This window comes from Danio rerio, chromosome 13 (assembly GCF_049306965.1).
Source record: "Danio rerio strain Tuebingen ecotype United States chromosome 13, GRCz12tu, whole genome shotgun sequence".
Lineage (NCBI taxonomy): Eukaryota > Metazoa > Chordata > Actinopteri > Cypriniformes > Danionidae > Danio > Danio rerio.
In genome coordinates, this window is record NC_133188.1 from 14,214,157 (window position 1) to 14,229,608 (window position 15,452).

General features: G+C 39.5%; 1 protein-coding gene across 20 annotated transcripts in view; it reads left to right on the forward strand.

Moving 5' to 3' along the window:
* slc4a11 (solute carrier family 4 member 11) overlaps window positions 1-15,452 on the forward strand; it is a 176,500-nt gene that overhangs the window by 60,239 nt on the left and 100,809 nt on the right. For all 20 annotated transcript variants that reach the window (XM_073919600.1, XM_073919605.1, XM_068212856.1 and 17 more), the window contains 2 exons: window positions 10,227-10,270; window positions 13,708-13,936. In XM_073919600.1, coding sequence (XP_073775701.1) covers window positions 10,227-10,270; window positions 13,708-13,936 — 273 coding nt within the window. The remainder of the gene's footprint in view (window positions 1-10,226; window positions 10,271-13,707; window positions 13,937-15,452) is intronic.

The window sequence follows — 15,452 nt, forward strand, 5'->3', positions numbered from 1 at the left end:
GAAAGGAACATTCACAAAGCAACTCATGTAAACACCGTAATCATTTTCTTATTCAGATTAAGGCAACTAATTCGATTACTGATGTCCATGTTAACTTAGTCACCGAAAACAATGTTATCATAAGTTGCTCATGTCAAAAGATCCCTGTGCACTGTCTTTGGTAATTTTTGCAATTTAGTAATCCAACCAAACCATATAACATTCTCACGCAAATGTTTCTTCCTATTTTTTTCTTCTTGATGAACAGCAGAAGTGAATTACACCATTAGTGGAAGTTAGCTTATCATTACTTGTATCTTACTCTAGGCACTATCACATACAGGCACACATAGGGCTCAACCTGTGCAGTGCCCAGTAGAAAGTGCCCTTCCAAAACGATCAAAAGTGCCCCCGCGACACCCCCCCTGATCTCCAAAAAATGTATTCTGCACATGCCCTTTGGACAGTCTCTGCACGGGCCTGATCACATATAGCATTTTTAGAAGTGTAGTTGCAAAAAAACAGCCTGTTTAATAAGGATCAGAAAGAAGCTGGAAAGCAGCCATGCAAAACTGTTTTGGGTGCAAGAAACCTAAACTTTATAATTGGACAATAAGAAGTACATACCATTCCATATAGTCCCATTATTGATATTTTTTTAGCTGAATTTTGCATAAGCAAACGTATAATGTCTTACGGGTTATGTAACATATCTATTATTAGGATTTGTGTTTGCCCTGCCGCTCCACCGCTGCTGAAAGTGAACGCAGCTTCAGTAATATCAGTCGACAGGTGAGCCAAAATCAGACGAGCGAACGTTCTCTCTTCTGTTTACTCAGATACAGTTAGCTCTGTTTTAGCTTCTCTGTTCTGCGTGAGTGACTCCTGCTGTGCGTTTGGTGGGCTCACATTAGGACGAGTGGGGTTTGTTCACACGTTGTCTCATCCGGTCTGATGTTCCGTCATCCTTGCTGCACACGCCGTCAGCACTTGTCTAGATTAAAACCAAAATTCCACTGCTCTGACATACTGCTAAGAGTTTGTGTGGGATGTGTGTGTGGTTGAATATTTATAAAGCACGGCCTCTAAACATTTCGGTTTAAAAGATAATTCCCCTGATTTCAGCAGTTGGCTGGACCTAACACCCAGGCAGGTTATTTAGCAAAACCGCTGGGCTTTTAATATGGTTTGATTGCTGGGAGGGAGGCAGGGGAGGCGAGGAGTAATTACACTTTATGAAAATAAAATAATTATTACCTAATATTAGATCAAATGATGTCCAAACCGCTCATTTTCCAATCCCAAAACCAGTCAATAGAGTTTAAGAGGGAGGCAGCGGGACTTTTGCCTCCCTGGAGCCTCTTTTGTTCTGCAGCATGATGAATACAGACTGGCTGATCACTCTTTTACAAAGTCTCTCACCTGAATGCTTTTTTAAAATTTATTTATTTATTTTTGCTGCCACACAGCTCTATGAAATTAAAAATTCATCACCATGGCCACAACCTTCTCTACACTCTCTCAGTATTAACTGGTGTGGTTTGTTGACAGAATTTGCATGCAACTGTATTAGCATACCCTCTTTGGACTAATAGTTCTAAAATTAGGTTCTAAAAAACAAATTAGGGTTCTTCATTTTGAACAATAGCAGAACCTTATATTGTGCTAAATAGAACCCTTTCATAAGGTTTATAAAAAAAAAACATGCCTTGAAAGTGCTATAAGTCCATAAATATTGGGACATTGGCACAGTTCTAACATTTTTGACTCTTTGCACCAACACAATGGATTTTAAATGAAACAAACTAGATATAACACATAACACATACCTGGCCATTGAAGAAGCTGAGAAACCAATTGTACCATTACTTTTGGTCCCTCAACAAGTGGGAGGCACATATGCAAACTGTTACTATTTCTGTATTGTTCAACTGATGTAAATGCTCTCAAATTAAAGCTGATAGTCTGCAGTTAAAGGACATATTGTTATTGTTCAAATCCATTGTGTTGCTGCAAAGAGCCAAACATTTAAGAATTGTGTCGATGTCCCAATATTTATGGACCTGACAGTATTTATTTTTTAGTAAATTTAAGTTTATGTATTATTATTATTATTATTGTTTTTTTTACTATTATCATTTATTATTACTTTGAATGCCAACAACATACATATTAAGTACTTTTATTTTTTAATGATGTAAGCTTTCTCAGTAGTACACGAGTTATTAGCTAAACACACGACAACTGAACATCAATAAAAACATAAAGAAGAAAAAAACTCAAACAGGATATACACGCAATGAAGACCATGTCCATTTTAATGAGTGTATTTTTCTCTACAATTGAATGTTATATATTGAGTGGAATATTGTCACGTATAATGAAAGTTCAGAGGGATCCAAGTGCGAGTTAACAAAAATAATATTTATTGACAAAGTCAAACAAAAATCAAGTAAGGAATGGTGCTAGTGCTAGGAGGGATCGGGCAGGAATCAGACGGGAAAACAGGGTCCAGAAAATAGTCCTCGGATCCTACGCACACAGACAGAATAGCACACCATAAGCACACATAACGAACTGACAAAGACACACAGAAAACGTGGCTCATATATAGACCTGAATATGAGCCTCAGCTGGCGAGCTCATCAGGCCAGCTGAGTGCCGTCATCACACGTGATCAAAACAAATACACGAGGAGAACAAAAACAAACCAACGTGATCAAACAGACACTCCGGAAAAGCGCACAAACCTGCAACCGTGACATTACCCCTCTCTCAAGAGCACCTCCTGGTGCTCCCAGAAGCGCTTACCTGGCGATTGTAATCATCGATAAGAGAGTGATCCAATATGTCCTTTGCAGGCACCCAAGTTCTCTCCTCCGCACCGTAACCTTCCCAGTCCACCAAGTACTGAAATCCTCGCCCCCTCCGTCTCGAGTCCAGAATGCGCTTAACCGAATAAACGGTCTCCCCATCTACGAGACGCGGCGGGGGGGGAACCGGAGTGGGCGGGTTAATCGCCGTATGAAAAACGGGCTTTAATTTAGAAACGTGAAACACGGGATGTATTCTCCTGTACGCTGGAGGAAGTTTAAGGCGGACTGCCACCGGACTAATGATCTTGATGACAGTGAATGGGCCAATAAATTTAGGTGCAAGTTTATTACATACGGAACGCAAGGGAATATTCTTAGTTGAAAGCCACACTTTTTGACCGACGACGTAAACGGGAGGCTTCGACCGGTGGCGATCGGCTTTAGCCTTGGTGCGCGCACCCACTTGGAGGAGGGTCTGTCTGACCCTATTCCAAGTGCGTCGACACCTCTGGACAAAGGCGTGGGCGGAGGGAACCGCGACTTCGGATTCCAGACTGGGAAAAGCTGGTGGCTGGTAACCTAAGCTACACTGAAACGGAGAAAGGCCCGTAGCCGACACTGGTAATGAATTGTGTGCGTACTCCACCCATGGGAGCTGCTGACTCCAAGAGGAGGGATTCTGGGAAACCAAACAACGTAACATGCGCTCGAGATCTTGGTTGGCCCTTTCGGTTTGTCCGTTACTCTGAGGATGAAAACCAGAAGAAAGACTTACAGTCGCTCCCAATAAATGACAGAATTCTCTCCAAAATTTAGAGACAAACTGGGGTCCCCTGTCAGAAACCACATCCGTCGGGAGGCCATGAATGCGAAAGACGTGATTAATGACAGCATCCGCTGTCTCTCTGGCTGAGGGTAATTTGGGCAGAGGAATAAAATGAGTAGCCTTCGAGAACCGGTCCACAACGGTCAAAACAGCCGTATTGCCACCAGATGGCGGGAGACCGGTGACGAAATCTAGCGAAATGTGCGACCAGGGTCTCGAAGGCACTGACAGCGGCTGAAGGAGTCCAGCGGGAGGGCGATTAGAAGTCTTAGAAACAGCACAAACAGAACAGGCCAAAACAAACTCGCGTATGTCCCGTGCCATAGCTGGCCACCAGAATCGCTGTTTAACTAAGAATAATGTACGACTCACCCCTGGATGACAAGCCACTTTGGAGGAATGTCCCCATCGAATGACGTCAGACCGAATCCCCTCCGGCACAAACAATCGACTAGGTGGGCATCCGACCGGGGGCGTTACCCCGTCCAGGGCTGTGCGGACCCTGCTCTCGATCTCCCATGTCACTGCAGAAATACAAATCCTCTGGGGAACGATGGGCTCAAGAGACGTATTGCGCTCGGAAGAATCAAAAAGACGGGATAACGCGTCGGGCTTGATGTTTTTGGAACCCGGTCGATAAGAGATGGTAAAGTCGAAACGTCCGAAAAATAATGCCCACCGAGCCTGCCTGGAGCTGAGTCGTTTGGCGGACCTGATGTATTCGAGGTTCTTATGATCGGTCCAAACGATAAAGGGAACCCCCGAACCCTCCAACCAATGACGCCACTCCTCCAAAGCGAGTTTGACAGCCAACAACTCCCTATTACCAATGTCGTAGTTTCGTTCTGCGGGAGATAATCGGTGAGAGAAAAACGCGCACGGATGAATTCTGTCATCCGAGGCGGCGCGCTGGGACAGGATAGCGCCCACCCCCACCTCTGACGCGTCAACCTCCACCACAAACTGCCGGGAGGGATCAGGTGTCACTAAAATGGGAGCTGAAACAAAGCGGCTCTTTAGATTGGAGAATGCAGCCTGTGCTGCGCTCGACCACCTGAAGGGAGTTTTGGAGGAGGTCAAGGACGTCAGAGGGGCGGCGAGCTGGCTGAAATTGCGAATAAAACGCCGGTAAAAATTGGCGAAGCCCAGAAATCTCTGCAGGGCCTTACGAGACTCCGGAATTGGCCAATTTACCACAGCCTGAACCTTCTCTGGATCCATGCGCACCCCCTCGACTGACACAATGTGTCCTAGAAAGGGAACAGACTGTGCATGGAACACGCATTTCTCCGCCTTGACAAAAAGCCCATTCTCTAGCAGCCGCTGAAGCACTCGCCTGACGTGCTGCACATGTTCCTGGAGAGAACGAGAAAAAATCAGAATGTCATCCAGGTAGACATAAATAAACTGATCTATCATGTCTCGCAACACGTCATTTACGAGTGCTTGGAAAACTGCAGGAGCATTAGAAAGCCCGAACGGAAGAACACAATATTCAAAATGCCCCCTGGGGGTCAAAAACGCAGTTTTCCACTCATGACCCTGCTTCATGCGAACCAAATGATATGCGTTACGGAGATCTAATTTCGTGAAAAACGAAGCCCCCTGCAGACGCTCGAACGCTGAAGACATCAGCGGCAAAGGATACGTATTCTTCACCGTGATGCTGTTCAGCCCTCGATAGTCAATGCAGGGTCTAAGAGACCCATCCTTCTTTTTCACGAAAAAGAACCCCGCCCCCGCCGGTGAAGAAGAGGGCCGTATGATCTTGGCCGCTAGAGAATCAGAAATATATTTCTCCATGGCCTCCCTCTCAGGAATAGAAAGAGAGTATAACTTGCCTTTGGGCGGAGACGTACCTGGCAATAAATCTATAGCACAGTCATAGGGACGGTGAGGAGGCAGAGAAGCAGCTCGAGACTTACTGAACACTCTCTTCAGGTCGAGGTACTCACTGGGCACGTTTGACAGGTCCATGCGCTCCTCCTGAAACACAGAACAAGAAACAGCAGAACGAGCAGATGAAAGACAAGACTCATGACAGTTCTCACTCCACGAAAATATAGTATTAAGACCCCAGTTAATATGAGGCTTATGAAGAATTAACCAAGGATGACCTAAAACCACCGGTGTGTTGGAACAGTCTGTTAAAAAAAATGAAATGTTTTCAACATGATTTCCAGACGTGATCAGTTTTATGGGTTTAGTGGAGTGAGTGATAGTGGGAAGGGAAAGTCCGCTGAGTGCGCGTACTGCAATGGGTTGTGCCAGAGCTATAACCGGAAGTTTAAAACTGAAAGCAAAACTGGAGTCTATGAAATTTCCCTCCGCCCCGGAATCGACAAGGGCGTGGGTGTTCTGACTTCCGGAACCCCATGTTATGGTGACAGGTAGTAATGTGGCCGCCGCAGAGGATTTGTCCAAACTGATTTCACCCATCAGTAACCTCTTACCTACTGATGGGTGTTGTCTTTTACGGGACAGGAAGCCACCCGATGCCCCGCCCCCCCGCAGTAAAGGCAGAGTCCCTCAGTTCTCCGACGACGCTTCTCCTGCAAGGATAAGCGGGATCTGCCCAGCTGCATGGGCTCCGGGTCAGCGCTACTCATCTCCGGCGCCACCGCCGAGACCGGAAGCTCAGGAACAGGATCCGGAAATCTGTCATGCCTCAAGCGACTCTCACGGCGGAGCAGTCTGGAATCCACCCGGATAGCCAGATCCACTAATTCGTCCAGCGTCTTAGGCAGATCTAAAGAGTAGATCTCATCCTGGAGCCGATCCGAAAACCCATGTAGAAACATGTCCCATTGAGCCTCCGCGTTCCAACCGCTTTCAGCAGCCAACGTGCGGAACTCGATTGAATAGTCCGCCACGCTCCGATTCCCCTGGCGGAGCTCAGCAAGGACTCGGGCGGCCTCTCTCCCTGAGGCGGCCCTATCAAAGACCTTCTTGAGTTCTTTGGAGAAAAGATCGAAGGATGAACAACACGGAAGCTTTTTCTCCCAAGCTGTGGTACCCCATTGGGCTGCTCTTCCAGACAAGAGGGTGATTACGAACGCCACCTTGGACTGCTCAGATGAAAACAAGGATGGCTGCAGGGTGATGTACAGGGAGCATTTGGCCAGGAAGGACCGACACAAGTGCGGCTCTCCAGCATAACAGGTCGGAGGAGGAAGGCGAGGCTCAGCAGCGCGGCTAGCGTTAGCAATAACTGGCGCAGGTACCACCTCCGGGGCTGGTGCAGGAGCCGCTTGAGCTGCTCCAGAACCCAGCTGTTGAACCTGCGTCGTGAGCAGTGAAACCTGCTCAACCAGAGCCTGGATAGCCTGTGCGGTGGTGGCCAACGCTTCATCTTGGCGATCGATCCGGGCATTGCTGTTTGTGAGGAATTCTGAAATCTGTGATGCACTCGCTGGATCCATGGTGAAGGTCAGTTCGTTCTGTCACGTATAATGAAAGTTCAGAGGGATCCAAGTGCGAGTTAACATAAATAATATTTATTGACAAAGTCAAACAAAAATCAAGTAAGGAATGGTGCTAGTGCTAGGAGGGATCGGGCAGGAATCAGACGGGAAAACAGGGTCCAGAAAATAGTCCTCGGATCCTACGCACACAGACAGAATAGCACACCATAAGCACACATAACGAACTGACAAAGACACACAGAAAACGTGGCTCATATATAGACCTGAATATGAGCCTCAGCTGGCGAGCTCATCAGGCCAGCTGAGTGCCGTCATCACACGTGATCAAAACAAATACACGAGGAGAACAAAAACAAACCAACGTGATCAAACAGACACTCCGGAAAAGCGCACAAACCTGCAACCGTGACAAATATATCACAGCATCTGATAAACACAAATGAGTTTGACGTTACATTGTCACAATGCACAACTAATTGTTTATGAAGGCCAAAAATTGCAAAATTAATGGTATGTGATACCATTACAGGAAAAGTGAAGTCATGGGGTCACTTTTATATTTTATGTATAAGCCCAAGTAATAGGGTGATAAAAAAAACACCTATTAAGGTATCAGAAACTAAACAGAGCTGCTCATGCATGTTCTGTTAAACTAAAAATACAAAAAAGGAAACATTATTGGTGAAAAAACTATATTTTGAAAGTTAAAATGTATAGACATTTTAAGAAAGCCCTGACAGTTTATGCTGTAAGAAATGCTGGATTCAACACAATTCCTTTATGTTATCCCAACACAAATTGATAAAGTTAACTTAATGGTTTTTACTAATTTAAGTAGATTGAACCTGAGGACAATGCCAAATTTTTGAAATAGTCAACTAATCACTTTTAACTGTGTTTGCCATCCTAACATGTTAATTTTTACATTTAAATTATATTTTAAATATTTTATCCTTTACCTTTTGGGAAAAGCCTGTGTCAAAAAAAGCAAAAAAAAACTTGCTGGTTGAATAAAAGAGAAAAGTAACTTTAAGCGAGAATTTACCAGGCGTGTGAATACTTTTGGACTTGACTGGATATATACGCTAGATATATAGAATTATTAGCCCCCCTGAGTTATTAGCACCCCTCATATATATATATATATATATATATATATATATATATATATATATATATATATATTCATACATATATACAGATTATTAATATCTAAATGCACACAGTTTAAGTCAGAATTATTAGCCCTGCTTTAATTTTTTTTTTCTTTTAAATATTTCCCAAATGATATGTAACAAAGCAAAGACATTTTCACTGTATTTCAGGTAATATTTTTTTCCTCTGGATAAAGACTTATTTGCCCTATTTTTAAGCTAGAATAAAATTTGTTTAAAAATTTTTAAAAGCCATTTTAGGGACAACATTTTTAGCCTTCTTAAGCAAAAATTCTTTTCAATAGTCAACAGAACAAACCATCTTTATACAATGACTTTGCCTAATTACCCTAATCTGCCTAGTTAACCTAATTAACTTAGTTAAGCCTTTAAATGTCACTTTTAGCTGAATACTAGTGTTTTAAAAATATGAAGTATAATATTATTTACTGTCATCATAGCAAAAATCTAATTAATCAGTTATAAGAAATGAATTATTAAAACTATCATGTTTAGAAATGTGTTGAAAACATCTTCTTTTCGTTAAACAGAAATTTGGAAAAAAAAATAAACAAGATGGCTTATAATTCTGACTTCAACTGTATAAACATACTGTACATACATACATACATACATACACAAACACTTTTAAACTGCAATAATAGTTTGCAAAATTACTCTTTTACTATGTTTGATTAAATAAAGGCTACTTCTTTCAAAGCATTAAATCTTTAAATGGTAGAAACTCCATTAAATCTTACCAACCCTCCGAAAAATAGTTTCTTTACAGTAGGCAAAATTACTACAGATTCTGCTTGTGATTATCCCAAAATGCAATATGCATTTGCAATTATGCTATAGCTTGAATTGGACATGAATTTACATTAGACTGAAAAAGTAAACACCGCAAGGCGCTTTCGCCTCCTCATTTCTAAAGACCACGGGGGTGAGCATATGTCTGACTATTACCAGCCTCCGGCAAATCATTGATGCTGGTTTGATTGGATGTGGTTTTGATAACTGGCTAATTGCTGAATTCTCTTCGGATCAGGGTTTGCACTAGTGTCGTTCGAGCTCAATTAATGCCGTCTTTTATCTTATGTTAATTCTGTGGTTTCCCGTTTTATACCCATCATCTCACTGAGATTTAATTGGACGCCTCAGTCTTGCACCACATTACAGTGCAAGATGACCCATCCTCACGTAATGATTAAATGTATAGTGTAAACGTGCAGATGACAAAATATAAAAGTGGCGAAAGTGGAGAGAAGGAAAGAACCTGTTTCACATAAGCCGTTAAAAGGTTTGAGAGGTTATGTAACCCTATTAGTTTAACACATAGACTTACCTCTTATTAAAATCCAAAGTTGTGCTTTTAAAGTGGTGCTTTTATTCTCAGTTTTTCCCCTTTTAATCCCAAAACCCATCCAATGGGGCTGTTTAATCTTGAAGCTAAGGCAGTGGAGGAGTCAGGCACGGGTCGTGGTAATCCTGCCTGAATATCTCTTTCCAGGGGCAGGACTTCTTCTTGCGGGCCACGCGCACAGGACTGAGGGATCGCTATTTGATAAAGGCTGTCTGCTTTGTATAATCTCTATATGGAAGAGGACTTAGCATGCAGGCATCACGTGAGGGGTTCAGGATGAACCTGCAAACCTGAGGACAATGCCAAATGCGAATTAAGCAAATAAAGGACAAGAGAACATCCCGTCCCTTCAGAGTTTAGATGATGCTCATGATGCATTCGCTGGATACTGATAAACAGTATTGTGGGTGCGATGTTGTATTGTGCTTTCAGGGACTCGTTTCATAGCTGATATTTGTGATGCTGAGATAACAATAGGGGCTCTCTCAGATGCAGATGGCTTTTATGTTCACTGCTGGTGTTTTTTGAAGCACTTTTATGATATGGGAGTGTTTTCTCTGAAACTAGCTGTTTTTAAAAACTCTGCTTTATGATGGTTGCTGTTGTTGTTTTGGCATGCAGTATTCACCCCTCGGGCTTCCCGTTCTCTCTTTCCTATAGAAACTGATGTCCATGGCTGTGTGCTGCTTAACACGTCTCGAAGGGTGAGATTTTTTTTCATTGCATTCCACATGCCAACCTGATATTATAAAACGCATAGCATCCATCTGAATTATTGGCACACCTGTGTCTGCACAATAACTAAATAAATAAGTCTTCATGCATTGGGGCCCAATAATCTAAGGTTAATTTAGCATTTAAACATTAAAGTTTTAGAATTTTGGTTTTAGAAATATTTCACATAAGATGATTTTCAACAATGTTTGTGACTGGATAACATGATCATCAGTTTTTACTCAATATTAAAACATTCTTGAATTTACATTAGATTTACTACACTGTAGGGCTGTGCAACTAATCGAAAATCCGATTTTGATTTTGGCTTCTAACGATTATGAAAAACCATTAATCGAGAAAAACGATTATTACATCATATACCAAAAGCGCGAAAGACCGCGTGCTTATGTGTGTGTGCACCACGCTCACACACATAAGCACGTGGTCAGCATTCGGTCTCATTCACACACTGAGACGAGCAGAGGAGCGCAGACATCTTAACGTGAGCGCTTTAATGGTCAAATAGGTGTCAAAACATGATGATTAGTGATTATTCATATTAACCCTCATTTGTGTAATAAACAAACGAGTCGAGAATCAAAAGACACGTGAAAGAGAAACCATTAAAGTGACAGCGCGAAATGCTGCCGCCTGATTTTATCATTAATCAAACGACAAGAAAATGCCTCACTGCTCTTGACTGAAGGATATTTGTAGCTAAAGTGTTTTTCTTAGGGTGAAGATGCTTAAAGCACAGTTTGTTTAATATTTTTATTCTATTGTATTTATCTTTCCTTTGCAGGGTGGAAAATAACTGTATGTGTACAGTTGAAGTCAGAATTATTAGCCCTCCTGAATATTAGCAACCCTTTTCCTCCCCAATTTCTGCTTAATGGAAAAAAGTTTTTTTTTACTTATTTCTTAACATAATAGTTTTGATATCTCATGTCTAATTACTGATTTCTTTTATCTTTACTATGATGACAGTACATAATATTTTACTAGATGTTTTTCAAAATACAAGCATTCAAATTAAAGTGCAATTCAAAGGCTTAATTTGGGTAATTAGGCAACTCATTGTTTAACAGTAGTTTCTTCTGCAGACAATCAAAAAATATATTGCTTAAGGGGGCTAATACTATTGACCTTAAAATGGGTTTCAAAATATTTAAACCTGCTTTTATTCTAGCTAAAATAAAACAAATAATCCTTTCTCCAGAAGAAAAAAAAAATTAGAGGAAATACTGTTAAAATTCCTTGCTCTGTTTAACATAATTTGGGAAATAGTTATTTTTAAAAAAATTCTCAGGAGCGCTAATAATTTTGACTTCAGCTGATATTTGTGTTGAATAATCGTGATTAAAATTATAACTAAAATAATCGTGATTATGATTTTTCCCAAAATCGAGCAGCCCTACTACACTGTAAAAAACGGTTTCTCAAATATAATTATAACATTATTCACAAGGAAAGACTCTTGAAATTTTTTATTTTAGAAATAACACACTTAAGGTATTATTAGACTTATTGTGGCTGTTTATGTTATCATTCACTAGCAATTTTTAATAAAATAAAAAATACATTTGTCTATTTAAAATAAATGCCGTATCCCATTATGTCTTCAATATTACATAAATACTGTGTCTGATCCCTGTCAACAATTTTCAATGTCTTTCATTAATCAGTTTTCCCAAGGTCAGAAAGACGTTGAAATTTCAGACAATTTGTTTCCATTTTTTTTGGTAATATTATTCTGATATGTAAAATAATGTAAAGTATATCAATTAATACAACTTGAATTTAGTAAATTGTTCATTTGAGGGTTTTTTTCTTTTGAGTTATATACTGTATGTAAACCATAAATATTTTACAAAACAAAACAAAAAATGTATTGAAAAAATGGCACACCTGCTTCAGTAAGCGTGTAATAATCCAAACTGCCTCTTAATATTTAATATTATCCAATTAAATATTAATACACACTGATTCACATCATGATTAGATTAGGTTTGTCACGTCTTTTGATTTATTCATTCAAAACCAGCCAAATTTTGTCATTCCAAGTTATACAGTGAAATTGTTTGATGTAATTGTGCATCGCAAAACTCAAAAGGCCATAATATTATATTTGCAACTGTATATTATTAGATTCATTACTCTACATACTGTTATAATATGGCAGATATAGTATAATATATTCATTTATTCATTCATTCATTTTCTTTCGGCTTAGTCCCTTTATTAATCCGGGGTCGTCACAGAGGAATGAACCGCCAACTTATCCAGCATGTTTTTTTATGCAGCGGATGCCCTTCCAGCTGCAATCCATCTCTGGGAAACATCCACACACACTCATTCACACACACTCATACACTACGGACAATTTAGGCTACCCAATTCACCTGTACCGCATGTCTTTGGACTGTGGGGGTTTAGTGCCTATAATCTGATTTTAATTAATCAGGGATCGCCACCGTGGAATGAACTGCGAACTTATCCAGCATACGTTTTATGCAGCCGATGCTCTTCAAGCTGCAATTTAGCGACCTTCTTACTATGTGGCAGCAGCGTTACTCACCGCGTCGCCCCATAATATAATATAATATAATATAATATAATATAATATAATATAATATAATATAATATAATATAATATAATATAATATAATATAATACAGGTGACGTAGTGGCGCAGTAGGTAATGCTGTCACCTCACAGCAAGAAGGTCGCTGGTTCGAGTCTCGGCTGGGACAGTTTGGGTTTCTGTGTTAGGTTTCCTCCGGCTTCTACGGTTTCCCCCTCAGTCCAAAGACATGCGGTAGAGGTGAATTGGGTTGCCTAAATTGTCCATAGTTTATGTTTGTGGTTGATTCCGCTGTGGCGACCCCAGATTAATAAAGGGAGCAAGCTTAAAAGAAATTGAATGAACGAATGAATAATACAATGCAATATAATATAAACGTTAACTTTTTAACCTGTAATGCACAATAATAATTTTTGCAAAAATCGCTATAAAAAATAAACTTTGAATTGAATTGAATTTGATTTAATTGATTTAAATATATTTGTAAAAAAGGTCACACCTGACAATAAGGTTTTATTAATTAATGCAACTTAATATATTCACTAACGCAAACTTATATTGAACAATAAGTGTGCAGCATTTATTAATCAGTTCAGCATTTACAGATCCATTGTTAAAATTCAAATTCAATCATGTTAACATTAGATAATATCGCATAGTTAATGATAATATTGTGAACTTTATTTTCATTAACTGTTGTTAACAAATATTCTGTATAAATACTGGTATAAATGTATTGATCAATGTTTGTTTACGTAAGCAAATACATTGACTAACATTATCTTATACAACTTTATTGTAAAATTACCATAAAAATATACAAATATGTCATTCTCACAGTACGTCAAGCTGATGAACTTCGAAGAAGAAGTGCGTGCTCACAGAGATCTGGATGGCTTTCTGGAGCGGGCCAGTATCCTCTTGCATGAAGACGAGGCGTCTCTGGACGACGTGCTAAAGACAATGCTCCGCCACGTCTCGCAGGACCCTCACACCGCTGAGCCCGGCTGCAACTTTGAGGAGATCATGAGCTCCCTCTTCACAGACGCTGGTTCACAGGAAGTCAATGGTGAGTGTGTTTGTTTGCGCCGTTTCATGAAAAGCGTATGAAAGGTTGCTCAATACCGCCGAGGCCTGATTTGACTGACACCTCAAAGGATATAAGCACAGCAGTTTGACGTTAGCCAATGTTATTTTAATTTAAAATGCTTTATGAATTATAATACAGATTTTACATAAAAAAGGGGCCTGCGAAATAAGTAACAGAGAGAGTCGTGAAGAGGCAGAAAGAAAAAAAGGTTTCAACAATAATTAAGTCCATTTCCATCCCCGCTGACCCTAAAGCTTTGAAACTCACTCTTCTAGGATGAGGACTTCCTCTGAATAACCCTATAAAGGGAAGTCAGGTGATAATAACAGTCTTCTGTTCAGTCGTTCACACATTAGAGCCACTGCAATTGTCAAAAGGTTCCCAGAGGACACACAGGCCTCTATGAGAGCGGTTAAGAAAATAGAGATGAAGCATAAAAGTTATGCTGGGTGTTGAAAGAGCTTCAGTGCAAAAGAATCTAAAAGGATTAAATAAATGATGACATATAAATAAATATTAGATGTTTAATTTAAATGTTACATTGAGTAAATAAATGATTTGAAATGAGTAAACACTTGAGATGCCAGAGTGAGAAAGGAATCTAAATTAGAATTCTTGCAAATTGTTCAAGTTTTCAAGCGAATAGTTCAACACTTGGACAAGTTAATGCTTCACTGTAAATAAAGAAATTATTATAATACATTTCCATTAAACTTTACATTCAATTAAGATGTTTTATTCATCATAAAATGCAGTACATGATTATAAACATATAAAAATCCATATAGAAATTCCTTCATTTTAAAACCATACATTGGCTGGTATTCAATATGGCTGAAAATAAATTTAAATAAAAATATAAATAAAGTGTACCCTATTGTTTATTTTAATCCCACAGTAATTATTGTTACTGCTTGGATGCCCAGCAATAATTTGTCATTTCCGTGCCACAAGGCACATGTGAAGCATAGTGAAAGTTGGTTGTTTGGTGTATGATGCACAATGTCAGCTAATACTGTACTTTTAATATACTTTTGGGTGTAAAGACCCAAAATAATGACCAATAAATAAGTATAAAATGTTTAATCTAGATGTTAAATTGAGTAAATAAATTATTAGAAATGAGTAAATACTTTAGATGCCAGACTGAGCATCTAAATTAGAATTCTTGCAAATTGTTCAAGTTTTCAAGCGAATAGTTCAACACTTGGACAAGTTAATGCTTTACTGTAAATAAATAAATAGGTAATAATACATTTCTATAACTTTAAACATTCAGTGTATATTTTCTTCATCATAAAATGCAGTGCATAATTATAAACATATATAAAAATCCATATGGAAATTCCTTCATTTTAAAACCATACTTTGGCCAGTATTCAATCTGACAATTATCTGAAAATAATCATAATAATAAAATAAAACAGAAACTGAATGGAAAATCTGACCAAAAATTGTGGTATTTTAGTATTGTCCTTCCAGTTTGACAATATCC